General features: G+C 38.7%; 1 protein-coding gene across 1 annotated transcript in view; it reads left to right on the top strand.

Moving 5' to 3' along the window:
• The window catches only part of MYO16 (myosin XVI), a 353,672-nt gene that overhangs the window by 99,548 nt on the left and 226,238 nt on the right, over window positions 1-27,886 (top strand). Inside the window, exons 3-4 of the mRNA XM_053935810.1 lie at window positions 19,471-19,541; window positions 23,183-23,326. Coding sequence (XP_053791785.1) covers window positions 19,471-19,541; window positions 23,183-23,326 — 215 coding nt within the window. The remainder of the gene's footprint in view (window positions 1-19,470; window positions 19,542-23,182; window positions 23,327-27,886) is intronic.

A 27,886-nucleotide genomic window follows, 5' to 3' on the forward strand; every position in this document is an offset into this window, starting at 1 on the left:
AGCTACAGCCTTCTGAAGAGGCAGGGCTAAAATCATAATGAATAATAATAACTAATAATAAATGAGGAAAATTAAATTCATGGGATATATATATATATATATATATATATATATATACACTTTTTATACATGCATTATACCAAAGGCATAAAGGCCAGAAATACAAACAGAGTTGGCAAATCAGAATTTTATTGTGTAATCTGAATAACTTTCCCCAGTTTTCCATGCACTCTTGATTTTACACTCTCTTTTGGGAAACCTCACTTTTACCAGTTATTCCAGCTGTGAGAAGGATAAAATGACAAATAGTTGTAGTGTGTTTAACATGCACAGGAACCTTCATGACAAAAGAAATCTCCCAGATTTAAAAAAAAAATAAAAATAAATAAACCTTGGATCAAAACCTGAATTAATAGGAAATGAGACAAGTAACACCAATTAATATGATCTGTGTAGTGATGTCATGAAGAGGGAGCCTCCCCAAAAAATCAATTTAATCTGATTTCAGTTTGAGGAATTTAAAACTCTGAATGGTCAAGAAGATCCAGAACAGAACAAAAATGTATTGCATACTCTGTATTACCTTGTTTTAGCAGACTCAGTCCTTTTTAAAATTTAAATCAAGGATTTCTCAGATTTTGTAGTGCTTTGTTTCAGATTGTTCTAGCATTATTTAATATATTTTAATTTCAGATTACTATTTACTCTCATTCTAAACTTAATTAAAGCCTATTTTTTATCTTTCCAGGGAAGCAAATGGATTTCATTATGCATGTAATAATAGAGAGACTTCCCCATACAGAGCTATTTTGGATTTTACAGTGTTTCCCTTGAATCAGAGGAGGAAAATGTACATTAGACAGTAATCTAAAACTATTTACAAATGTTGATTTGCTGGGAACTATTGTAGAAGAAATCACAACACACATGTATGATAATTTATTCAATTTAATATTTATTGTCCAATCCCTAAGAGACATGAGCAATAGACAGTGAATAGTGGAGTCAAGATCCTAATCACAGCATATGAAATTAATGAAGTACACAGAAAATTTGTGAACTGGGGTTTTTGGAAAGAAGGAAAAGTATATACTGTAAATGAATGCTTTCACAAGACAAATTCATGCATTCTGGAGTGGGAATCATGTCTGTAACTCTGAATGACACTGATGCAGCTGACTGTCCAACACGCTGCTGGTGATTACTCTGTCCTCTGTAATGAAAGGAAAATGAAGCATCAATCAACCATCTCAATCCACCCATTGATGAAGAAGCTTTTTCAAAGGCCCAGGAGGTAGAGACCTTTCAAACCAGGGCAAGGCTTCGATCCTATAGATTCAGCATGGTTGTTAACTTTCTTTGGCTCCATGTGTGCTGAATTCAGCAACACAGGGCATCTTTTTGTTATGACACAGGGAAACATATTGCCTTTAGTTATTGGGTAACAGATGTTTAGTAATTAAAGCAGCCCATTTCAAAAGCAATCATAAAATCACAGGGAGATGAAATTTGAATCCATCTGAATTCCTACAGGATTCCATATGTGCTTTTTGTCCATGTGTTTACATTTTTAGTAATTTGGTGAAGCTGAGAACTGAATATTAAATGTTTTGCTGTTGATAAAAATGTATGATTGCTAGTATACAACACTTATTTAATTGGAAAAAGTAAGACTCGCCGTAAAAGGTATGACATGTTAAAAAGTGAAGAATAGACTTAAGGGTGTAGATTTAATCTATCATTTTGTTCTCCATGTGGACTGTCTAACCACAGGAGTGCTTCTGCTCCACGACTACTTTTCTCTTAGCTGTGAAATTTTCCTGGTTTGTTTCAGCTGCAGTTTTGTCTCTGCATATGTCCAGAATTACCTTGATTTGAACAGCTATCCTCTGCCTGTACCAAGTGGGGAAATAAAGAAAAAGCATCCCTCTATTTTGGGTCCCCCTCAGTAGAGAGATTCAAACCAAGTGTAATTTATCTGTCTTTTGATCAAACAGAGTTATTATGTTCTCCTTCTTTCCATAAAAACTGAACTCGGAGCTGTGAGCCACCCATTTTTGCATGCCCACTGGTTTTGCCTGTGGGTTGCTTTGAAAGCCATTTTTTGTGTGTCCCGCTGACTCTTCTGTGCCCTTCTGTCCACACACCTCAAGGATCTCAAGCAGTGTCCAGCCTGACATGTCTTTCTCCTGGGGAAGGACCTGAGAGGCAAATTGGATCTGGCTGGTCTTGCTTACATTACTGTAAACTGTAGAAAGTTGAATGAATAGTAAACTGTTGTACAAAAATCTCAATGCTATCATTATGGCTGCTACTAACTGTTTTGAAAACAGGAGTATATCCTGGGCTATTTGCAGTCCTGTTTCACATGCTTAAGCTTTGAAAAAATAAAAACTGAGATATGTATTTGAACTTCGTGATTCTCTTTTGATAGTTTAGGGTGTCTGTAAGTTCCACCCTAAAGGATTTGTTGAAAAGCGTGCCTTTTTCTTACTGATATAGAGACTTTCTATAAACTCAACTTTCGGATTTTTATTTGAATCACAGATTTCTGAAATGTAGGTACTTAGTTGCTTGTTTTCTATGCAGGTAAGTCCATTCTTGAACTTTAACACTACATATCGAAAAAAACCCCATTTGATTAACTAGAAATCATAAATGTTGCTTGAATCACAAATGTAAAACATAGTGTTTATGAGAGAACCTTTGTAACAACACACATTTTCCCTATATTTTTTTTTTTAATTTACTTCTGAACACATTCTAAAAATTCTCAAATATTTATTTTGGTGGACTATGATATGAAGACTTTCTGCAGTTGGAAAAATCAGTATGTATACTATTCATTACTATCAGACTTATTCAAAAGGCTTTTGCAAATTAAAATGTCAAGAAAATCTATTTTGAAGACCATTACTCCTAAACAAGAATCCAGCTTTTTAAGAGTGTAATCTGAACGGATAGACACGTATCTATCTGTTCCTTTTTTATTACATTTTAAACCTATTAAGTTTATTCATAGTTCCATGCTCATGTTTTTTTCCCCCATAAGACCTTCCTTTTCACTTAATAATAAAAAGTTTTTCACTTGAGCATGTGTTGTGGCTTAACCCAACACATGGCCAGCAGCCAAGCTCCATGCAGCCGCTCACTCATTCCCTCACCAGCAGGATCAGGGAGAGAATCAGAAGAGTAGAAGAGAACTTGTGAGCTGAGATAGAGACAATTTAATAGGGAAAGCAAATGCCACACACACAAGCAGTGAAAAACAAGGAATGAATTAATTGCTTCCCATGGGCAGGCAGGTGTTCAGCCACCTCCAGGAGAGCAGGGCCTCATCACATGCAATGGTGACTTGTGAAGACAAATTCCAATGCTCTAAATGTACACCCTTTCTCCTTCTTCCCCCCTTTTCACATACTGAGCACGATGTCCTATGATCTGGAACATCCCTTTGGTCAGTTGGGGTCACCTGTCCTGGCTGTGTCTCCTCCCAACCTCCCATGAGCCAAAAACTCCCTCTCCAGTGTTGTTGTACAAGGAGCAGAACAGGCCTTGGCTCTGTGCAAGCTCTGCTCAGTGATAGCAAAAACATCTTTATGTTACTGGCCCTGTGTTCAGCACAAATCCAAAACATGGCCCCCTACCAGCCACTGTGAAGAAAATTATCTTTGCCCTGGCTGAAACCAGCACAGCATGCTCCGGCATTCAAGTATGAAGTATGAAGAAACACAAGGACTAATCACTCACAAATTCGCTGTCATGCCAATAAAGGTTCGTTAAGCCATTAGCAACCTACAAATTGGCACCTGGCAGTTCTTCCTATTCGTTTGAAAGGACATCCACAGTGGGATGCAAGACTCTAAATTGGCAGCAATCAGAAGTCTATTCTCTCTGTGAAAGATGGTATCCACTGAGTAGCAGGTACTGCTGACATTCTCTGGTTATTGTTCTAAGTCACTGATTAAAAAAAATAATGCTGCAATGGCCAAAGATCCCAGTCTATTCTTATGAAATAAAAAGAGAACAAGAACAGAATTATTTTCTATGCAATTTGCTTTTGATTTAATCTCCAGTGTAATTATTGTGCTTCATATTGATTTCCAATAATATTTCAGTACAAATATTGTAATAGAGAAACTAATAGAGAAAATAGGGAAACTTTTCAGTACCTATCTTTCAATATTACTTACTTTAAAATGCTTTCATTTCAATCATAAATTACATTATGATAAAAATTAAGATGGAGAACTACAGAAATCAGTAGAGAAAAACCTTTTCTGTTGTTTTGTTTTTCTTTTTTACGAGCAAACCTTTGTAGCAATAATACAGTTCTTTACAAAAAATGAACTTAAATAAGTCTTTAAAAATGTTTTAAATTTTTTAAATTCAACTTTAGCATTTTTCTACCAGGGCATATTCAAATTGCTACACTGGAGCATAAAACAAAATAAAATAGAATACTTAAGCATAAGACTGGGAAAAGACCTTATTCTGATATCTTGCAACATGCAGACTTTATTTTATGACTATCAAATTAGTTGCCAGTTTGAGAAGAACATTCCTGCAAAATTTCTAAAAAGTGGAGTTTATTTGGAGGTTTTGTGGAATGGCATAACTAAGTGGAATAACTTTCTCTATAACCATCAAAGGCATAATTAATATAACCAGGGCCACTAAATTCAGCAAATAATTTAATTGCTAAAATTTTTAGGGCTTTTCTGTTATTCTTGTCTTTTTTAACAAGAGCGTGTACCAAATTGTGCACCTGTGATTGGGCAGCCCTGGCTGTGAGTATAGACTGGGGAGTGAGAGGCTGCAGAGCAGTGCTTTGGAAAGGGACCTGGGGGTCCTGGTCAGTGGCAAGTTGAACAAGAATCAGCAGAGCCCTGGCAGCCAGGAGGGCCACCCATGTCCTGGAGGGCATCAGGGACAGCATGGCCAGCCAGGCAAGGGAGGGGATTGTCCTGCTCTGCTCTGAGCTGGGGCGGCCTCACCTCAAGTGCTGGGGCAGTTTTGGGTGCCACAATAAAAGAAAGATACTGAACTGTTAGAGAGTGTCCAAAGGAAGGCACAAAGATGGTGAAGGGCCTTGAGGGGAAGCCGTATGGGCTGAGGTCACTTGGTCTGTTCAGCCTGGAGAAGAGAAGGCTGAAGACAGACCTTATTGCAGTTACAGCTTCCTCATGAGGGGAAGAGAAGGGGCAGACATTGATCTCTTCTCTGCGGTGATCAGTGACAGGACCCAAAGAACTGGCCTGATGTTGTGTCAGAGGAGGTTCAGGTTGGATATTGGGAAAAGATTTTCCACTCAGAGAGTGTTTGGGCACTGAAATAGGCTCCCTGGGGTAGTGGTCACAGCACCAGCCTGTCAGAATTCAAGAAGCTTTTAAACAATGCTCTCAAATAGATGGTGTGACTCTTGGGATGTCCTGTGCAGGACCAGGAGTTGGACTCGATGATCCTTATGGGTCCTTTCCAACTCAGCATATTCTATGATGCTTTCATTCTGTCTGAATCATAGTATCTTTCCCAGTAAAATCACAAATATATCTGAGAATGAAATAGATTTATTTATATAGTGACTAGTGGTTTTTCTTCCTCAGTACAGATTCAAAACACAAACTACATATACTGCTTATTATTTCAGTCATCTTTCTGTTCTCTGAGGCATGAGTTGGTGAATTCTTTCTTCTCAGTGCACTGAGGTATCATCCTAACTCAGTATGCAAGGCTTTTTAGCTGTTAAAACCTTTTTCAGTTCAAATTGACAGTGAACAAACTCTATAGCTGTGATAGAAATTAGTAGAAAGCTTATATGGCATAATGTATAGAAAACTGATTATTCTTGATTATCATTAATTGCAGCCTTTACACTAGTAGGCTGCAAAAGCAGAAGAATTGAAGGTTTCAAGAATATAGACAATAAATCTAAGGGAATGGCTAATTTAGGTTGTGTTTCTGTGTGAATTACATCAAAGAATGGAGGTAGTTAAGATGAAATTCACAATATTTCTAAATGTCTTCCTTTGAGCAAGCATATGCATGTGCAAAAGGTTCAAGGTAGAATTCAGTCAGCCTGGAAACACATACTGCTTTCTTATTATGTTTCTTTCTGATGACTCTCTATTACAATGCAGTATAAACATGACCTTGAAGCAGCAGTGATTTTACAGGACAATGAGATGGTTAGAGGAGGTAATTTCTCACACCATGCACTTTTTAGGGTTTTGATTACATTTGGGCTCAAAAGACAAATATGACAGCTGTAGCAGAAAATCCTTAAGTTAGGGTCAGTCCTCCAGATTTTAGCAATCACAACTACTGACATAAAATGGTAGGTTTTTTTCAGACTTCCACATTTACCCATTGACAGTACAGAAAATATGACTTGAAGTGTTCTTAAAGCTGGAAGTATCTGTGTGAAATTTGAACTGCTGCTTTGTTTCTTAGTCTACTAAAAGGACATCCTATAAGAGAGTACCAACTATCATTTTAATAATGGCCACCTGAACTTCACTGGCTTCTCAGATCCTGTACAGGGTGAATGTTAGATCTCTTTTGCTTTCAAGCCTCTCCCTAAAAATCTGGTGGATCACATATTTAGAATTATACAAGTTGCACAGAAAAGGACAGATGTAAAGTCCAAATATATGCAGTTCTACTGGTGCTTCTGGATTAGTTCTTATATCTTTCTGAATTTAGGCACTTCTAAAGTGGAGTTCTCTCTGGGTTCTCCTTGATTTACCAGATTTATGTACCATGATATGAACATGGATTCATTGGTATGACTCAGAATTGAGAGCCCCTCTTCTGTTAGGTGATGTTGGTTTCTCCTTCCCCTTGCTGACATCAAGATTAAATTCACAGAGTTAAAAGACCAGTCTGGCTAGAATGACCTCAGAAGGTCCAATAGTCCAATATCATGCTGACTTTGTAGAGGAATGAGACAACTCAGGTATTGAACAAAGGCAGCTCTTATTATTGTAGTGCAAGAGCAGACTAAGCAAAGCAGAGAAATCCCTGTGGAGAGCAACTAATAAATCTGCTTCAAAGCCAAATTAAGCCGTCAACTTTTATGTCAGACTTTTGCCTTCCACAAACCATGAAAAAGAGGCAATTATACCAGGTACTCTGTGAGTGTAATTTTCTCCTCTCCATGCTGGCCTATAACTCCAGTTCACACTGTGGCAACCCATACCTGTAAAAAATGAAGTAAAACATAAATAAAGCAAAATTTGCTTTGTGTTGGTTGCTCCAGCTTTGGAATAATAACTTTGCTATTCTAGTGGCTGACTGGTATCAGAGAAGAGGAGGCAGAGGTCTGTCATGCATCACATCCTGTGTTCCCCAGATCCTCAAATGCTTCACTGGTAACTCCATGTAGGTTCACCTTACATAAGATTGGTATGTAGATTTAGCTGTCTGTAACCTTGGTAATATTGACTGCAGAATGGTTTGTGCTTCAAGTTTGTCTCTTTGGTTGCACACTTCTTTCAGATGAACTGCTATAAATCTGTAATTTCAATCCCATGTGTCCCAGTGTGGTTTTTTCATTTCATACTGAACTTTGAAATCAAGTGAAGTCTACATCACTGCAATCTTCAGCTGACCAAGTCTGACAGCCTTTTCTCAAAGCAGATATATGGAGATGTTTTCCTTTGCTTATTCTGAGGTGATTTAAGAAAGTGTCAGCCACAGTTTTCAAGTTTGATAGCTCTTTCCTTCCATGCTGGCTTTATACACATGATCTGTTGTTCTTGGGGTGATAATGTATTCATTGCTTATTTTTCAACTTCTTTTTGTTGGCATATTGGTAGTGGTGGTTGTTGCTGTTACTGGTGTGGGAAAATGAAGGTGTTAGCCAGAATGCACTGGAGTTGGAAGCCTTCAGAAACAGCTGTAGGATGTGAGTGAGTGGAAGCAGGATGATTTCCAGGAGGCTGCGCTTGTGCAGTCAGAGCAGCCCTGACTGGAAGAGATTATGTCTCCTGTCTGGACTTGTCTGTGGGCAATTTGCTCTCCTAGCTGGACCTCCACCCATCAGTTACCAGGGAGACTAATAATGATTCCAGAATGTATTAAAACAAATTTAGGTAAAACATGACCCTTAGTCCCTTAGTGTTGTTAGAACACTTAACAGTTGTCTTTTGGTTGCACCTTTGTTGTAGTCACTACTGACAGAAGACTTCTAGACTGCACAAAGAATACACAGCTGGCAAGTGTGAAAGTTGTCATTTGGACCCCTTTGTCAGAAATGAATGAGGACTAAAAACATTGTTGTGTTATATTTTGAAATGTGACAAGTTTTCCCTTTGCCAAGTGTGAAAGAATTCCTTGCAGATTGTGAGTTTGGGAGACAAAACCTAAGAGAGGTTCTAACTATAACTGTCAGACCCTTCATATCATGGAAAGAGGCAAAAAAATAGAAAAAACTGAAGAAGATTTAGACATCAGTGGGTATATCAGCTTGAAATACCTTTAGAGAAAATATAATTAATTTCAAGAATGCAGCAATTCAGATAAATCAAATTCTGGAAAACAAGTAAAGAGAAATGAAAACATCTTTGAGCTAGGTGCACAGGCATAGCTATTTTATTTGAAGACTTGTGGCACAAGTCTTTCATGTAACCAATATGTGAAAACGTTCATATTTGTTATATGTAGTGCACAGGTTAATAGAAGGACTTGGTAACCATCATGTTGCAACCAATGCAGTAAGTGCTGAATAGAATTGTAAGGTAATACTTGTGAGTTTACCCAAACTGAAGCATTTGTTCAGCATGCATGCTTTTTATGTTCATATTTATATGGGAGACTCAGGACAGGACCTTATATGCTGCTTTCTGCGACAGTGCGTTGTTTCTCCCGGCTCCGGGCAGCTCCGGCACCTTTCGGCACCACTTCCCTCCAGAGCTCAGGCTTGCTGCTTCTCTCCCGCGTGCACGCCAGTCGGGGCTTGCCGGGTTCTGTCGCCCGCGTGAGGGTCCGAGGCACAGAGGAAAGGAATTGTCCAAATCACCCACGAGGAAGGCAGGAAGGTTTTATTGGTCACGGAGAGCTGCGGTGGGGGGGGCCACGACCTGCGCTTCCAGCGCACGCATGGGGGAAATGGCACCGGGACCGGGGAGATGCGGGGTTTTATCAGGGGCAGGGCGAGGGGAGCAGGAGCGCCCCCGGCCAATGGGGCAGGTGCCGTGGCAGTGACATCGACTACAATGACCAACAGGAGCGCAGCAGGGGTGGACACGGGGCTCCGGGGCGAACGGGGTTGCGGGATCGGGATGACAGACACTGAACTCCCGGGACTGGACAGTGGAGTGGTCACAGGAGTGACGGGGGACACTCCAATGGCGGGCAGCCTGAGGCTAACCACCGCGGGGGGGGGGAAACACGGGGGATGCTCGGGGGTACACAGGACTCGGCTAGCTAACATAAATTAGAACCCCTAATCTAAACCCAAACCCAAGATGCAACAGCTTTCCTGCAGTGATCATGGCTGAACAGTGCAGATAATCTCTCCAGACCTCTTGTACCAGTTTCTCAGTCACCAATTCTTAGCAGAGTAGGAGAGGCTTCACACTGCTTTGCCAGAAGCTCTGTTTTCTGGATGTGGTGATTCCATCTCTGAGTTGACAAAGAATGCAAATCCTATTCCATCACCTGGATAGGAGGTGTCATTCTGTCCATACGTGCAAGGAGAAGTAAATCTTTGCAAACGTCATGAATTGTGTTAGGAAAAGAAAAAGAAATTGAGAGGTGAGTGTGTGCACTGTGAAGTAGAAAAGAGCCATTAAGAAGTTTAATATGTTATTGTCACTTGGTTTTGGCAAACCATAAAAGACTATGACTGAATGCTGATATTATTGAAAAATGTGTGACATGAACACACCAAAATCCAAATGTTCTCTGTCTATCTTAAAACTCTGTAAAAGTGAAGAGGGGAATGATTTCATTTGTGCATTGCTCTTCACATCTCTTGACCACCCCTGAGATGTCTGACAGAGGATGCTAGTGTCAGTAGTTTGAAGTGTGTTGATCGTTCAGGGTTCACCATACAGCAGGATATGTCTCAACTAGAAAGTGTTTCACAGCACACCAGTTTTAATGTGCTGTAAAATGACATATATAGATAAACAGGATTTTAGTTAGGAAAACTTAATTATGTGGACATTCAAACTGCCCAGGTAAAACAGCCGAGACTTGACTCTGCTCCCATGAAACCTATGGAAGTGTGGCAGGGATTTGAAATCCTTCTGGAAGTGATAGTTTGTTCAAAATTAATTAAATACTGGTAAATGCTGCAAGGGCACCATGAGGGCCAGCTGCTCCCAGCTGCTCTGTGGGCCACTGGGAGCATGGGGGCCACCCTAGGGCAGCTGGACAGGGTCTGGGAGCTGAGGCCTGTCCCACTGCCCTTGTTGGATGTTATGTCAATGTTATATTTTTCTAATTCAGAAAATTTCATTCATCATATGATGCTGTTCCTACCACCATTTTTGCTGCAGGCTTTTTGTATCAGATTTAGCAATTCTGTAGCTGCAGAGTAAGTCAGTTCAGCAAAGTGATTCAAAAGAAAGTGCATCACCCCCTAGAATCAACTGCTAAATTCTGTGTCACGTCTCTGAACCAATTCACTTTCCTGGTACACAGCTGCTGAGGCTGATAAAGAGAAAGAAAGGAAATATTCAGATGTCTTGGAAACACTGATTTTAACAGGTCCCTAATGATATTTCTAATATCAAATGACATTTACAAAGTGTGTTTCTAGCACAGTTTAAGCTAAAATTGAGGCTGCCATTGGTTGTTCTCCTTTCTGTCTGGCTCTTCTGTCCCATCCTTTTGTCTTCCCATCTTTATGCTCATTTTGGAATGAGGCAGGGAGATGAACCATCTGGAAACTGCTTTTCACAAGGTTGGTCTTCAGCTGGTTTAACTCTCCATCCCAGCTCATGGCAGCATGACAAGTGGTGCTGCTATGCAAAGATGAGGGCAGGAGCATGTCAATTAATGCATGAGCAAGAGGGAAGCAGCTCTGGTTTTGACAATGCAAACTGTCACAGATCACACGCTGTGAAAGGTGGTGCCTGAGCCACAGATGTCAAGTCGTGAGAGATGCCTGGAGCTACACATTTTCTTCATAGTTTTGGTCACTCATATGCCACACACACAACTATTTTGGATAAATGCATGGATTAGTAATGACCCTAGTTTGTTCTGTACTGCCTGGTTTAAGTTTGCTTTCTTGTGCACTGCACACCCAGGGAATTCCAGGAGACACACGGGAGCTAACAGCCAGTGGTCCAACAGCTGGTAATTAGTACCATTTAGCAGCTGCTGAGCAGGATAGAAGTCTGTTATCCTTGAAGATCTCTAACACAAATCATAATGAGTTGCTTACAAGGCTTCTAAGCCAGCTGGCATAAACTTGCTCTGCATGTTGTGGGAGTTAAAGAGGGACTGACTTTTGCTTCATAAGGAATATATAAGTCAGTAGTAATCTGATTTATGCCAATTAAGTAGCGTTGGCATAGGATCAACATAAATGTTGGTGAAACAGAGGGGGTGTACAGTCTGTTCAGATGAAAATTTGTCTTGTATGCAAATTTTGTAACTGTTACAACTAAGAAAAAGCATGGGTATGACAATGGTTTTCAAATTAAGGTACTGACCACAGAATGAGTTATTTTGCTGATGTGTGTTTTAGTGTTTATCATTTAATGACTATATAAGACATGGAAATTTGCAAATTCTGAAATAAATTTAACTTATTTAGTAAGATGCTGTAAGATCTGAGTTTTTTACTCAATTTTACAAACATTTGAATGTACAATCAGGTGTTTCTGTAGCTGAAAAGTTGGCCTAAAAATTATAATGGTAATTTAAAGAGCTTTCAAACATATCTCTAAGGTGAACGTAGTGGGTTGTGAGTTCTTGACTGTAGCCTGATGATAAAGTTCTTATTGGTTTTAGTCACCTTTGTCAGGAACTCCAGGAAAATGGGAGACAGATAAAATATGTGTAAAAAATGAAATACATTATCTAAATGCTAAAATATTTAATTCCTTTTTTTTTCATAACATTGAAATAAATAAATCTCATTAATTAGCTGGAAGTGAAAATTGTAAGAAAAGCTATGTTTTTACTCTATGGTCAGCTGCTTTTCTCTAAGGTTCATTTTAGAGTGTTCAACTTCCAGTAAACGTTACAAAGCTTCGTTTTATTGTAATTTTATCTCACTAACAGACATTCTGGATTTAGTGAGGTCTGTGCTACCAGTTTTTGTTGACATAGTTATTTAGCCCCCAGAAGAAGCTATGCTGGCAAAACCCTGGCTGTGTTATTAGCTGTGATGATAGACCCAGTACTTTTAGCTAAACATGTGTTATTTTGTAAGGTGGAGTTGAATGATTTTAGCAACACTTCTGTTACATACACGTGTTGTAGGTGCAGTGAGATAAAATCACATCTTTATTAGCAATTAAGACCTTGTCACAATAGTTCTCTGCCTCTGGCCTGGCCAAAGCTCTAAATGGAGGCCAAACCGTGGGTCACCACAACTGATTTTTGATCCTGGGTGTGCCCCTTGTAGCAGTGTCTTTGGGCCATAGAACTGAATGGCTACTTCCAGTCTTCTCAAAATTATTGATTTACAGCACTGTTCTGCCTTCCACATCACAGCTTAACTCAAGCGTGTTACATTTGATTGCTGCCCATTGTCAGTTTTATGTAAGGAGATAGGTTAATTTGTTACTGCTTGGGCATTGGAAGAGACACACACCAGGATTTTTTAAGCCACTGGGTTTGTGGACTTAATATTTTAAGTTGAGACACAGACTGCATTATACTTAATGTACACAGAAATGAAAGAGGGGGGATTTGCCTGAAGGAAAAGTTTTAAATGTAGCAGTTCTTGAATAAGTGTAGTCCCTAACTCATAAATTATTCTGGCTGTGTCTACAATGATAGAAATGTCTGTCCCATGAGAGAACTGTGACTCTCCTCATGGATCTCACTGAAGTTCGACTTAGTGAGCATGTGGCTCAGAGACATAACCATTATTTTCCATATGGTTTTCCAGTTCAAGATACCTCAGGTAAGAGGAGGGCTGTGCCCTCCACCTCCAGCATGATAGTGCATGGCAGGAAGCTGTCAGGGCTGGAGAGTGCCTGGGCATGGACATACCACAGTTGATGGCACAAGGCCTGGTAGGAAAGTGGCACAAGACTAGGCAGAAAGAAAGGGACTTGTCACATGCTTGTCATGTGCTGTTTGAAGGTCGCTCCCAGTGATCAAGCCCTTCAGCTGTTTCCAAGGCTGTGATCTGATTTCTCCACAAAGAGAGTATGGGAAAGAACTACCATGTGTTTTGATCTTCCAGCATTAAAGCTGGGAGAGATGCTGAATGGGGCAGTAGGACTACCTGGGTCAGTCTGTTTCATTGGTGGCTTGGTTTGTTTCTATTAAAGGTAATATTATGTCCAATGGAGCACAGAAATCAGCCTGACATTTCACATCAAGCTTTTAATTTCAGAAGCAAATCAATGACCCATTTGCTTTGGGGTTAAGGTATCAGGATTCTTGGCTACCTGAAAAAAATTATAAACCATGGGAACTCTGACAGGGGAGGATGGAAATGTCAGCCCTTATCACTGCTCTGTTCTAGAAGTAGGCACTATCGCTTGGATATGCAAGGCTAATACTCTCAAATTCAACCAGTATGGAAAGAGTAATTTCCCTCTCTTCATTTCTGAAGTTTGTGAATGGCACACTTATCTGTCCAAATGTGCATATTTTGTTTATGGTTTGCTGCCTTTAATCTTTTGCAGCAAAGATGGGAATTTATTTCCAAGAGTTCTCCTGAAAATGAGGAGATCTGAACAAGTCAGACAGATGTTGCCAATGAACTCTGGAAATATTTTATGTAAAAAGCAGTAGGATTACGAATCAATTGTTTGCAAAGCTCATTAAGGGCATGACTGCTCTGAATAAGCACTGAGCTTGTTCTGAAGGAAAGCCTGAGACATTGCACTAGTGATAGTGATAGCAAATGTCTTTGTTAGGTAAACACCTAAAAAAGACACCTTAAAAGAATGATTAAATTACCAACACTAGTACTTGGGTTTTAAAATTTAATTTTTAACTACTCATAGCAAAGGCATGAGATAAATATTTTTTCTAAGACTATATTAACCAAACATTTATGACATCTTGCATTATTTCATTTGGTGTTATGATTAAGAAATTACCAGAAACTAGCATTCATCTGTTTTCACATGCAGCTGAATTGTGTAGCAGGTTTCTCATAAACACTTTTGGTACAAGCTGAAAAGTATGGAGTGACTGCTGAGGAATGAGAAAAGAGACCTAAAGATGTATGAATGTGTAGAGAATTCTAAGTGATTAATCTGTACAGAGTTTAAGATACCAGCGGTGGACCAAATATCTGACTGTGGAGGAAATAATAGGAAAAACATGACTCTTAACTGGTGGAAGTGGAAGGAGTGGAAGGATGCTATTACACACCTTTCTGTATCACTTCTCTTGTGATTCAATTTCATGGTCAGTTTATGCCCAAACTTCTCTCAGCTATTGGTGGAAAGTGGTGGCTACACCATTCTCCCTACTCATACCCATTACCCAGTGCCACATTCTTTGATCCTTGGTCTAGATGGGATATTAATCTTTGCTGTGTGCCAAGTGACAAAAATGTGCAGCCTGGGGTAGGAGGAGAATGTGATAATCCACTCCAGAATCAGCAGAATTTTAGCTCTGCTTTTGCAGCAGTAAGTCATGTTTATGGACATCATGAACAAGTAAAGCCTTCCAGCTGGAGTTACTCCTGCTAAACTAAAGACAACAAAAATAGATGTTAACAGGAATAAAGTTTACACTTGCTGGCTGCTGTTCCCCAGAGGAACAGTTAATAGGAGCATACACTGGTACTCTACATATAGCACAGTAGATGGCCAAATGTTAGGTTTTACATATGTTAGGTGCCTTTATTTTGGTCTGTTCTGTTGCTGCCTAAACTGAGTTTGCTGTGAATGTGACATTGGCCAGTGCCTAAGTGTTGCCATCCATAGCAGATCTCTGGTAAGTTACTGATAGCCCTGGGCCCTCTGAATTCACCTTTCAGGCTCTGCTGTGACTTCAGATCAGTATTCCTTTTGCCTGCAGTGTACATGAGGTCACAGATAGCTCTCTATGCCTGCATAGCTGGATTATAACCACAGTGCAGTGTAAGTGCTAGTTGCTGCCAAGTATATCAAAATCTTCATGCATTATGCACCACAGTTACACAAAGCTAAACAAAACTGTGTTAGGTAATTGTCACCTTGTCATCAGCCAGTTGCTATAACAACTAAAACAAAGCTCAAAGCAAGCCAAGACAAGCCCAGGAAAAGTAAAGCCTTACAGCCCTAGTTCCACAGGCAAAGTTAGTACAAGACCTGTGCCTAGTAACAGGCATGGCAATAATGACTGTACTGCATCATAAGGCTATATTATAAGTCATAACCTAGTCAATAAAATCAATGGGAAGTGAAAAGGTATTCAGCTCTCTGGAATAATTTTGTTAAAATTACAACATCAATGATACGTAAAAAGCTCCATTGATTATCACCTTTCTTTTCTGATGAGAATTCAGTGCATCCAATACTTTCTAAAACACCTTTATTAGATATGAAATTAGGTATGAAATTCTGTTCTAAGTTGTCAGTAATTTTGTATGTCAATTCTAAAAGATATCAAAGAATGGATGGACCTGTTTATACCCACACAGGAAGGGCTTCAGAGTTTGCTGAAAGTCTTTTACTCTGGGGTTGTTTGTTTGTTTGTTTGTTTTCAGGTAAATGTCAACTTCCTACTTTTAAGTCAGTTTTTAGTCTCATCTTTCCTGTAAACTTTCCTTACATGAATGATTGCAAGTAAAACAAGTTTTAAAAGAAAGTCTTGTGAAAGCTTCATTAAAATTGCATTAAGACATATTTACCATTTCTTGAATAGAGTTTTGTATTACTTTCTGTCCTCATTAGGGCATTAAATCCCAAACTAGTATCTAGTATACTAGTATCCCAGTAGCTAGTATATTTACTATCTAATTACTTCTAGGTAGTAGTACTATCAAAAGGAAAATATGAACAACAGAAGTCTTAAGTAAATGATCTAAGTGAGTGGTCTAGTGGGAAGAGAGATTTGTTTCTGTGATCTTTTCTTGGTTTTCTTTTTTTTATTGTGTTTTGCAAAGGGGATAAATTCAAGGAAAGAATTTTTTTTCTTACTTATTTTTTAAATACAGAGGCATGTAGCACATAATACTGATTCAGGACATAGACTTTTGCTCAGTTGTAAGGAGAGTTTGCATATCTTGCCCTCCTAGTCTGTGTGAAGTCTGATCAAGCTGTGTGAAATAATGAGGAAAAAGGCACCAGACCCAAAAAAAGGAAAAAGCTACTGATCTTTTATCCACATTCCCAAATGTTTTTGTATGTGATTCAGTAATTTGTTTATGGTCACAATTATTTAATATTCTACTTGAAGATTGGAGTTAACATATTAATTCTTTGTGCTGTAATCTTGGTCTACATTTCTGGTGGTAGAAAAAAAACAAGGAAAACCAATTAAATCTAATGGATTTCAAACTCAGATCCAGAAATGGTCTGTTGTTCTTTTGGTTTCAACAGCAAGGAGTTGAAAAATGGATCTGGAAAGGCATTACTTCATTTTTCATAGCTTCTCTATGAGAATCAAGTCTTTGGGGGAGGAAGATATCCAAAAAAATTTCCCATTACTGTTTTAGTCTCCAGATGAAATTCTTGTGGAATACTGTTAAAAATGCATTTTCTCAACCCACTGACCTTCCCATGTGTCCTGCTTCTGCCAAAAGAGAGAAGTCTTCATCCTCTGTCTTTGCATAGAAGGACCTATTCTAAAGCCTATTTTGGTGATCCCAAGGCTCAAAATAACTGAGTTCATCTCAGTGACCCAAAAAGAAATTCCACAATTGATTTTTGCAGGTGTTATTTAGCCAGAAGTAGAGGTGTGTAAGTCCCTTAGTGAATGGGAGAAGGGAACAGACTCCTTTGGTTAACACCTTAGCTGTCTTATCCCATCTTGCAGAAACACAGACTGAGGATGCTGTTTCATATGAGTCCTAGTGTAAGACTTCTGACACCAAACCACAGTGTGCTTGCTCTGCCACCACATGATGTGTGATTTTTTTTTCCCCCCCCGGAAAACAGGGCATGGAGGAAAGGGAACACTTTGGAGTGTTAATTTCTTCAGGTGAAATCCTGATGGGATTGGTAGAATGAAATTCTTTTCAGAGCCTTAAGAAATATTCTGTGATATGGAAATAATATTTTCTGCCCTACTAAAGAAATGGCATAACATAGGAACATTGGAAATATTAACTCTCAAGGAGGATGCAGTTGCATAGCTATTTAAGGAAACTCTTTATTCGCTTTAAACCTGAGGCAGAGAGAGCATCTCCATAAGTGGTCAGAAATTCAGGTATTAAAAAAAAAGAAAGAACTTAGTTCTGAACCTCGATTTTAATGGTCTCTCTCTGGATGAGAAAAAGTGTATGCTTCAGTATGAGATTTGTGGATCTGAGAGAGCAGAAAGGAATGCTTTTTATTGTTCATCTGCTTCTCCTGACTTTATGAAATTTTGTAAATAATTCTGTACCTTCCCTCTCTAGTGCTGTGCTGTTCATCTTGCTTAGTAGGTGCTGTGCAGGTTTTTTTTATTATATGTTACCTAATGCTCCCACTCTACTTTTAGTGGATGTGCTGGGGATGACAGGGACTTCTAATAATGGTTAACTTTCAAAGTGGCATTTGCCAGAACATATAAGTCTTTCACAATTATGTAAATAAAATGAGGTGAGACCTTTGGTGAAGAGAAATAGGTACCATGGAATTATTCATAAAGTAAAAATCTATACAGTACTTTTGATTTACCTTTGATTTTCAAAGTTTAAAAAAGAGCAAAAGATTAAATATATTTGCATAACTATTGTAAATATTTGTCCATTACATCAGTGTCTTTGCTATATGATGTATTTAAAGATGATAATACCAAGTATTTCACTCTAATTTTACAGGCTTGAAACTATTTAACCAAATACTCTTTCCTAGGAGAAATTTTTCCAGGGCACCTGATCAAAAATAATTCAGCACATTCAGAAAACATTGCTTCTCTAAATTGACAGTATTTGAAAAGAAAACTGACCTCTTTCAAATAGGTTAAGTGTCTGACTGCTGTAAGAAACTTAAATGTACAGTGAAAATGGAGTTGCAATATATCCTTGGGAGAAAGAAAACAGATACAGAAAATGTATAGATAGGAATGAGGTGTTGGTCATGAGACTGTTGACAGATTCACAGGAGACCTTAGGACAAATCTCTGGCCCTGCTATAGGACAGACATCTCAGTGGAACCCATTTCACAACTTAAAATTTCTTTGCACTTGTTTGCACAAGTCCATCCAGGATCTTAACTGAGAATTTAACTCAAGATTTCCAGATGATGAAGACAGAACTGCCTGTGCTCCTACTCAGGAAATATTATTGGCAGCTATTCTCATGGAGAGAGGCCTTTCAAAAGGGTTTTTCATGCCAGTTTAATGAAGATAGGGTTGTAATGCCGTTGTGGAGTCCCCAGGTACTGCCAGGCATTGCTGCTGTGCAATTCTGTTCAAGGAATGAGCACTGTTTCTGTGAGTTAGTCAGGGCTTTGATTCAGACTGAAAAGGTTATAAAGGCAATAAAGACCATGGGGGAAAAGTGCTGAAATGTTCACACTTGAGTGAGCACCAGTGTGAAGGGTTGTAGTTTTGCTTGCACTTATAAGCCTGTTTTCATTTCAGAGGGGTTTGATACATGTAACTGGGAGTAGAGTGTAGCTCCAAATAAAGTTTTAAAGATTGTGCTGCATCAGTGATCTGACAATGCACTGGAAAGGTAAAATCAAGTGCAGATCATTTAGCTTTGGTATGATGATTAATTTCAAGCGATATCAGTTATGAATACTAGTTTCAAGTATTTACTGAAAAAGCCAATATATCGCATGGGAACTTTGAAAAGTAAAATAACACCAGTTAGCTATGATTTTGCTCCCAAATGGACTAATCAGGTGATTGTGACCTTGACATGGCTCTTTCCTCCAGCCTTCCCCTCTCATATGTATAAAATTGTCATGCTCATCTGTACACTTGAAAAGTCCTTGATGCTGTTGATATTTACTGTTCATTATCAAAGGTCTTTTTCTTTACAGGCTTAGCTATTAAAACAGGTGAGATGGCAAATGCTGACATGACAGTTTTGCAGTTACATAAGAGAGAATGTATTATTAAATCTCCTGATTAAGATGATTAAGAATCAGCCTATTAACAGTTCAGAATTAGGTGTATTGCTGTTATATTAGTTATATTAACTCGTGTTCCTCTTTTCTTTGATATTTCAGTGCTACGGCTGTTGAAGGATGGTGCTGACCCTCATATGCTTCTCTCCTCAGGAGGCTCCTTGCTCCATCTGGTAAGAGTGATTGAAGATTATTGTTAGTGGCTGTGGATAAACAAAGTGGGAAAGTGAGTAGCAGATTTGGCATGTTAACAAAAAAAGAAAGGTTTGGCAATTTTTTTAATCTGCACCGAGCTCTGCCATGGCTGTGATTGCATCCAGCCATTCATTTTAAATAAATGGTCATTTTCAAATTGCTTACAAAAGAATGGATCATGTCATAGGAGCGGTAGCTAACAAAGGAGAATGAAGTGTTTTATTTATAAATTATCTGTGCAGCAAGAAAGAGCAAAGGAAAGACTCCTTGATTTCAAATACAAAATTATATGGTTCAAAGATTCACAGGTCCTACATGAAAAAGACCCCATGATTTAGCATTTTTCCTTTTGTTTTTGTGATACTTTCCTGCACCAGTTTCCTACATGTGGATATTTAACACATTATCTGCATTTAGTTTTTCATTATTTGCATGGCAATTCAGATTAAGTAACAAGAAGATAAAAGAAAAATAATTTGTATATAATAATGAAAGTAAAAGCAAGAGGTAAGGACATGACAGGCAGACAGAAAGAAAATACCACAGGAGTAGAATTTTGGCATTGCTGAAGCCAGTAGCAAAACTCACAAATAATTCCTACATCTTATGATCCTGGTCTGTGATGCTTCAGTTGCAGACATGATGTCTATGAAACTCTTTTAAGACATTTGGATCCAACTTTGTTGCAAACTGTGGCTCAAAGAAATGCAACTGAGCAAAGTAACAAAAAGTCTGCTGGCAGAGTGCTTTATTTTAGAACAGCTGTTCTAAAATTACGTTTCTCAGAGTATGTATACAAACTACAGTAATTTATTGATGAGAAAGAGCCCCTGTAATATTACTGGACTTCAGCACAACTGTGACCATGCTCTTGCAAGATACGATGTTTCTCTTATGTAATTAATTCTAGTTTTCCATCCTCCATGGCCATCCTATTTAACCAAGGACTTTAGGAAATAGAGGCCAAGGTAAGGGGAAAGTGCAATACTTATTTGGAAGAGGGAAAATTTTATTTCTCTTTTCCCTTCTCCAACTATTTGTCTGCTGTAAGGATGCTCAACCACTCTTTAAAAAGGCAGTCCAAATGAAATGTTATTTTTGGGATTCCCAAAACAAAGGCATCCTGAATCTTACCCTGTGCCAAAAGCCCTGGGAGACAATCGTTACCTTCAGTGTGGATGATTTGACATAAGTGTCAGACATTTTAAAATAAAAGAAAGAAAAATTAATCTTCAGGGATTTTAAGTTCCTTTATCTAGTTTAGCTGATGCAGTTTTCAACTGCAGATAAAATCTGCAGTTGAACTGTGCTATTTTAGGTTTCTTGATCTGCATCACGCCCCAATTCACTGTCACAGTCAGTATCTCTCAACTAGTGCCTGCTGCTTCACAGACACACATATGCTTTCAAAGGAAGGAAAGCTTTCTGCAGTAAGAAATTTGCAGTAGAGAGCCATGTGTAACCTACTGCCTTAGTTTAGTCAGAGTTACTTGTAAGTACTCATAATTCATTTACAGGAAAATGCTCATCCTACTGGAGATAGAGGCAAACCTGAACTCAATGAAATTTGGATTTTACCCTGATTTGGGAGCAATACAGACAGGAGAGGAGAATCATGATACAGGGAAACAAGATAAGCCAAATAATTGAAACTAGTAATTTAACATGCACCTGTGTTTATTCTTAAAGCCCACTCAGATCCATTCTAAGTGTTAGTTTTACAACTGTGAAGCTACTTGGTCCAAAGGGGAACTTAGTGTTTATTCTTTCCACTTCTAGGCTGATTTTTTTGTGTCAGAATGGATGGAAAACATATGTATCCTGATATTCTTCTTTAAGTCTGATTTATTATATAATTCCATTTTCCTTTTTTCATATCTGTTAACTTCCAAAATGTGATATAATTCTTTAAAAAGCAAAACAAATGTGACACTTGATAAAGATTCTGGTTTTGTCTCTGTAGAGAGTATCCCAATATGGTTGAATCTAGGCAAGCTATGGAAACTTCAAAAATATTCACTGAACTCTCTTTAGGTCCCATGACAGGAGAAGTACAATAAAAAGTGAGTAGGTGTCTGAGTCTGAGCTGCCCATGCAGTATGAAGCACATGGTGTCATGTCAATTCACACAGGCAACCACCCACCCCCACCCTCATAACAAAGTATACGTGTCACAGTTTTATTCTGGAACCTTAATTGAACTTGTCCAGTTGTTCACAAAATCTATTAAAGAAGAATCACTAAGCAGCAACAAATCTAAGCTGCAACTAGTCACAAAAGGCTCTATGTCTATTATTAATACACAAAATGGCTCAGTGATACCTGTCATCTCTAGAACTATTTGGTTTTGGTTTGTTTTTTTTTTTTTTTTTTTTTTTTTTTGCTTAACAATGTCTTTGAAATATGGTTGATGTTAGATTATGCTGATCTGTAATATAAAATGTCTTACCTCTGATTTGTTAAATTTCAGCACAGAACAGCTAATTTAAGTTGTATTGATACAAAGAATGATACCAATGCAATAAAACAAAACTGTTTCTAGAGCTGCTGGATAAGTTACACGAGCTAAAATAAATACATCAGAATTTATTTTCTCTTTTATAATTTAATGGTCAGTGTATTTGGAAATGATTAAGGAGGGATTGCTTTTTTGTCCTGATAGAATTTAATATTAATATTTTGGGTTATCTATATGATTTAGTGGTACATGCAGCTGCTGCATTCTGCTGAAGATCTCAGATATATCTTGACTTCACAGTCGAATCCAGTTACACTTTTCCTTCTTCCACACTTCCTTTTGTATCCTGGCTTCCATGCCAGATTAAAATTAGTCCCCCCCATAACCTCTCCCCCATGGGGAAAGAGATAGGTTCCTTCTCTAAAGAGTTACTGAGATTGTGTGTGAGGCCAGAGTCAGGATCTTAACTTTAATTCTCCTGGTTGTCTTTTAAGGTATTACCTATAACCTTATGCATAAAAAGTCACAGATGTGACAGAGGAGTAAGGTCAACACAATGTCCAGGCCATTTTCTTCTTCCCTTCTAAAATTGTGACCATGACCAAGGTATAGAAACATGCACACACACACGCATATACACAAACATGTGCCTGCCTCCACCCCACAATAACACCCTCAGTGTGCAGAGTATTTATCTGGCAGAGAGATTCGAACAGGAATCAGTATAGTTAGTGGATTGGAAATAGAAGTGGGGTATGAAAAGGACTGTATTATTGCCCTGAGCTGCATAAAACGCAGAAATTCACGTATGCATGGACATATGCTTGTGTGGGTGCGCATATACTTAGATACCACTATTCATGTTGGGATCATCATGCATTGGTGCGTGTGCACTGATTTGGAATGGTAGTATTGAGGAAAAAAAGCCTCATCCTTATTGTAGATTCAGCAGATTTCAAAAGGAAATAGGGGATTCTGTGAATCATGCACATGGAACTGGAAATCTCCACACAATTATTTCTATAGATTCCTCAGCTGTTGCTCCCTACAAACACAGCAGCTTAACTACAATGCGTCATCTGCCCAATTTAAATTGTATGTAATAAATTTAGTTGTACACTGAGGAAAACACCATCCCTAATCTGCTCTTTTTCCTTCCAGTGTGCTCGCTACGATAATGCATTTGCTGCAGAAATTCTAATTGACAGAGGAGTAAATGTAAATCATCAAGATGAGGATTTTTGGACATCAATGCATGTAGCCTGTGCCTGTGATAATCCTGATATTGTCCTGCTACTGCTACTAGTAAGTAAAGCAAGCCAATGCATTGTGTGCTTGAAAAGGAGACAGAATGGAGCACCCTAAGGTCTGAAACTGCTGTATGAATGCAACATATTTCTACTAATCATATCAGAGAAAGCATGTACAGTGTTTTGTTTTTCTTGACATTGTTTTTGTGTTCAGGATTTTTATAAGGCATTTTTAGGACTTCAATGAGAATAAATTGCAAGCATCAATGTCAAGTATCTCCTATTTCTCCCCTGTGGTCCAGAGCTTATATCTCTGATAAGCATTCAGTCCCAAATGGGATATTCAGATAATTTCTTTTCTTTTCTCCTTGTCACTTTTGGTTAGAGGTTGAGTTCTCAGACAATCTTATAAAAAGCTTCCTCTGAAAAGCAAGTATTGGCTCACTTATGCTCCGTGTTCATAAAAAAATATTTGTGGACATGGTCAAAATGAGACAAATTTAATATTTATATGAACAACTTTGACTTTTTAATGCTGAGTTTGCTCAGTATAGTAATCAATATGGCATTCAGCCTTTTTAGAGAGCAGTAGTGTGCCCAGGTGGCCAAGAAAGCCAATGGCTTCGTGGCCTGTATCAGCAGTAGTGGCCAGCAGGACCAGGGCAGTGATTGTCCTCCTGTATTCAGCACTGGTGAGGCCATACCTCAAATCCTGTGCTCAGTTTTGGGCCACTCACTACAAGAAAGACACTGAGGGGCTGGAGCCTGTCCAGAGAAGAGCAGTGAAGCTGGGGAAGGGTCTGGAGCAGAAGTCCTATGAGGAGCAGCTGCAGGAGTGGGTGTTATTTAGGATGGAGAAGAAAAGGCCCAGAGAAAACCTGAAAGAAGGTTGTAGCAATGTGGGGGCTGGCCTCTCCCACCAGGTAGCAAGCCACAGGACAAGAAGAAATGGCCTCAAGTCGCACCAGGGGAAGTTTAGATTGCATATTCAGAAAAACATTCTGAAAGACCAGTCAGCATTGGAATAGGCTGCCCATAGAAGTGGCAGAGTCAATGTCCCTAGAAGTATTTAAAATTTGTGTAGATGTGACAGATATGGACATGGTTTAGTGATGAACTCGATGATCTTAAATGTCCTTTCTACCCTAAATGATTCTTTGGCTCTGTTTTGTGCTTCCATGCCTAGGACCACAAACTTTAGTTTTATGCAATGGTACTGATGCAGCTCATTCTCTCAGTTCATGTGATATTGCTCTTTAAAACAGTAGTGCAGAAACAGTTCACAGTCTGACTTAAAGTTTTTTAGTCTTTTTGTATAATTTTAAAATTTTTATGTTTTAAATAGGTCATTGCAAGGTCAGAGTTTCTTGTCATGCTTATAATTGTATTTCAATGTTACAGGTAAAGGGAAGGGAGATATATTTTTAGACTGTATCCTTGATAATACATTTAATGAAATCTCTTTGGGACATTTAGTCCATTCCCTCTGCTCAGACAAGAGCTAGGCACACCAGTTTGCCCAGGACCAAGTCTTCAAGGACGGAAAGTCTACAAACTCACTGGACAACCTGAGTTGTCCAGGTCGGACAACTGGGCAACCTGTATAGTAAAAAAAAAAAAAAAAAAAAGAAAAAAGAAACAACCCACAAAACAACAACAACAAAAAAAAAAAAAAAAAACCAGAGAACTAAAAAACCAAAAAAAATATCAGAGATACGTCTGTTTTTAAACATTGTAATTACTCTTGGCAAATAAAGGATAAAATTTCCAGGTTGTGTTTTATCTCTTGTGTACCTCAATCTGTCCAGTGTAGATACCTCTGAAGCCTATGTATCCTTTGTATTCTGCGTGTGCTCCTAGACTGATAAACAAATTAGAACAGAGCAGTTTGTTTATAAAAAAACTCTTGTACTGTGGGAAACTCTTGTAATGGGGGGAATTTTCAGAAATTCTAAATACAATGCTGTTGTCATTAGTAGGAGCAGTTTAGCTTATAGAGGGCTTTTGCAAAATTTTCCTTGACCATTTCTGCAAGAAGCTCAATCTAATTAAGCTTCAAGTGTTGCTATACAGGGTTATGTCCAAAATAATTTTCCTGCGTCCATCATCTGAATGATTTTTGGTCTCTATTTGTTACAAGCTGCCTTCATCTGAAGGTTGTAAGTATTTTCTGATAACTTGGTTGCTTAATATATTCAAATTTCAATAAGCAGGGGTACACACAAGTGGATTTTTGCAGATAAAGTTTGAATTGTTCATCTTATTTGTGATAACTTCTGGAAAATCTGCTCACGTTTAGGTAGCCAGCACTTTTAAAGGCAGAGTTTCCTTGACTAGATAAATAATATCTTTATACTCTCCCTTCTAGAGTCAAAATAAAGAATTTGAAATTTTGAGATTTAAAGATTTTTAAGGAGATGGCAGAGGAAGGGAAATATTCTTAGGTAAACAGTAGGATTTGAACCATCACATTAATGTTCTCTTTGATAACATTTGACAATGTGAAGATGAAAATTGAGGTTGGAGAGACTTATTTTTCACAATTCTGAATTGCCTTTGTGTGAGCAATTCATATTAGAAATTACTTTGCCTTGAGGTTAGTGTTTCATGGACCATGTCTAATGTGTAGCATGAACCTCGATAATGCCAATATGAGCTACAGTCAGCTTCTATTATGCCACAGTTTTTCATTGGAAGAAAAAATAATGCTTCTTGTAACCTCAGAAATTACTTCTAAATAAACATTTCTTCTGGACTGAATTTATAGTCCAGGTAATACCATATTTTCTGTTCTAAAGATATGACCTAAAAGGTAACAGCATGATCCTTTAATTTTTCAATTCTGATTTCTGGAAAACTGTCACAGAATCCAGTAGAGATTTCCTCATTAAGGACTTAAAACATTTATTGAGAGGGAAATAGGAAAAAAAAAATTTAAAATTGTATATTTAGATCCCAGAAGGATATCAATGAAGATTTGCTTAAACACTCCCAGTTTCTGACTTCACCCCACTTTTGGTAGGGTCTTCATTTTTTTCTGGCTGAGACAAGATATTGTCTTGTCATTTACCATCTAAACAGGTAACTCACAATTTCTTTCCTCTGGTAGATAGCTATGACAAAATCAAAGCTCATTCACTGCAAATTAGGAGGGGCCATAGCTGTTTGCAATGTGGTAATCTTCTGTTGTGTCCTGTTGGAAGGCTATTGGAATTGTAAATGCTTTTTTTGGAATGGATGCAGAATGAAATGCTTGAAGCTATTTCTTTCCATAATTTCCAACACTTTACCTTAGGTGGTATAGCTTTCCAGGGACATATTTATGTCTTCTCAGTTTTTTAGCTGTCAGCAAGGGGAGGGGGGCACTGGAATGATCAGCCAGGAGAGACATCCTGTGTCTGCTGAGCAGGCGGTCAGTGAGGAGCCCACCCCCGGGCGGCCACTGGCACATGGAGATGCAGAGATCAGAGGTGGTCCATGGGGGTCTGCCTGCCATACACGCTGATGAGGTGGGAAAGGTCATGTTCATCAGTCACTGCTCGACCACATCAGCCTTGTGTGTTCTCCCTGTGGCATAGGGAATTGCTCTTCATAGATTTTGTATGCAGGAGGCTCCTGTAGCAGGTTGAAGAGAATGCTGAAGTGTCTTTCATTTAAGAACCGAGATGTGTAGACTTATATACATTAAATCTCTTAAGAATGTGAACAGCAACCAGATTTATTGGAAGGATCTGCTCTGTCTTGCCTCACACTGCCTTTTGAAGGCTCAGGACTGGATGCGCTGCAGTTCTGTCCGGTTGGGGTGTGGTCTTTTTCATCATTTGGAGTGCATTGCAACATTGTATTTTTTATTAATTCCCTGCACTTGTTCTATATTGCATTGAAACACTAGCCAAGATTTGTACCTTCATGTCCAATGTTCTTTGTCCCATGCTACCAGAGTTGCAGAAAGTCCAAGAACCAGCATTTAGGTGCTGCTCCTGCTCTGTTAGCTGTAGCAAGTGGCCTTTAAATGGCTACAGCTTTAAACTTGTACCCATCACTTACAGTCTAATTGTTCCTCCACAAGAGACACAAATTTTTAGCTTCAAATAATTTTAATTGCTACATAAGAGTGGGTAACCTTTACTTTGCTCATGCACTGTTCAAACTGTCTTCTTGTCATGATAGCTCAGCCCCACACAGTTTCTCATTCACTCCCCCCAGGTCAGGATCACAAGGGTAAAAGTGAGAAAACTTTTGGGTTGAGATAAAGACAGTTTAATAGGGAAAACAAAAGCTGCACACATAAGCAAAGCAAAAGAAAAATTAATTCACCCTGTCCTATCAGCAGGCAGGTGTTCAGCCATCTCTGGGGAAGCTGGGCTCCACCATGTGTAAGAGTGTCTTAGGAAGATAAATGCCATCACTTGAACATCCTCCTCCTTCCTCCTTCTTTCCCCAGCTTTATATACTGAGCATGAGCCATATGGTGTGGGACATCCCTCTGAAGGGTTGGGTGGCTAGCTGTCCCTGCTGTGTCCCCTCCCAGCTCCTTTGCACCCCCAGCCTGCAGTGGTGAGGTGAGAACAGAAATGGCCTTGGCTCTGTGTAAGGGCTGCTCAGCAACAGTTAA

Source organism: Vidua chalybeata, chromosome 2 (assembly GCF_026979565.1).
Source record: "Vidua chalybeata isolate OUT-0048 chromosome 2, bVidCha1 merged haplotype, whole genome shotgun sequence".
In the NCBI taxonomy this organism is placed as follows: domain Eukaryota; kingdom Metazoa; phylum Chordata; class Aves; order Passeriformes; family Viduidae; genus Vidua; species Vidua chalybeata.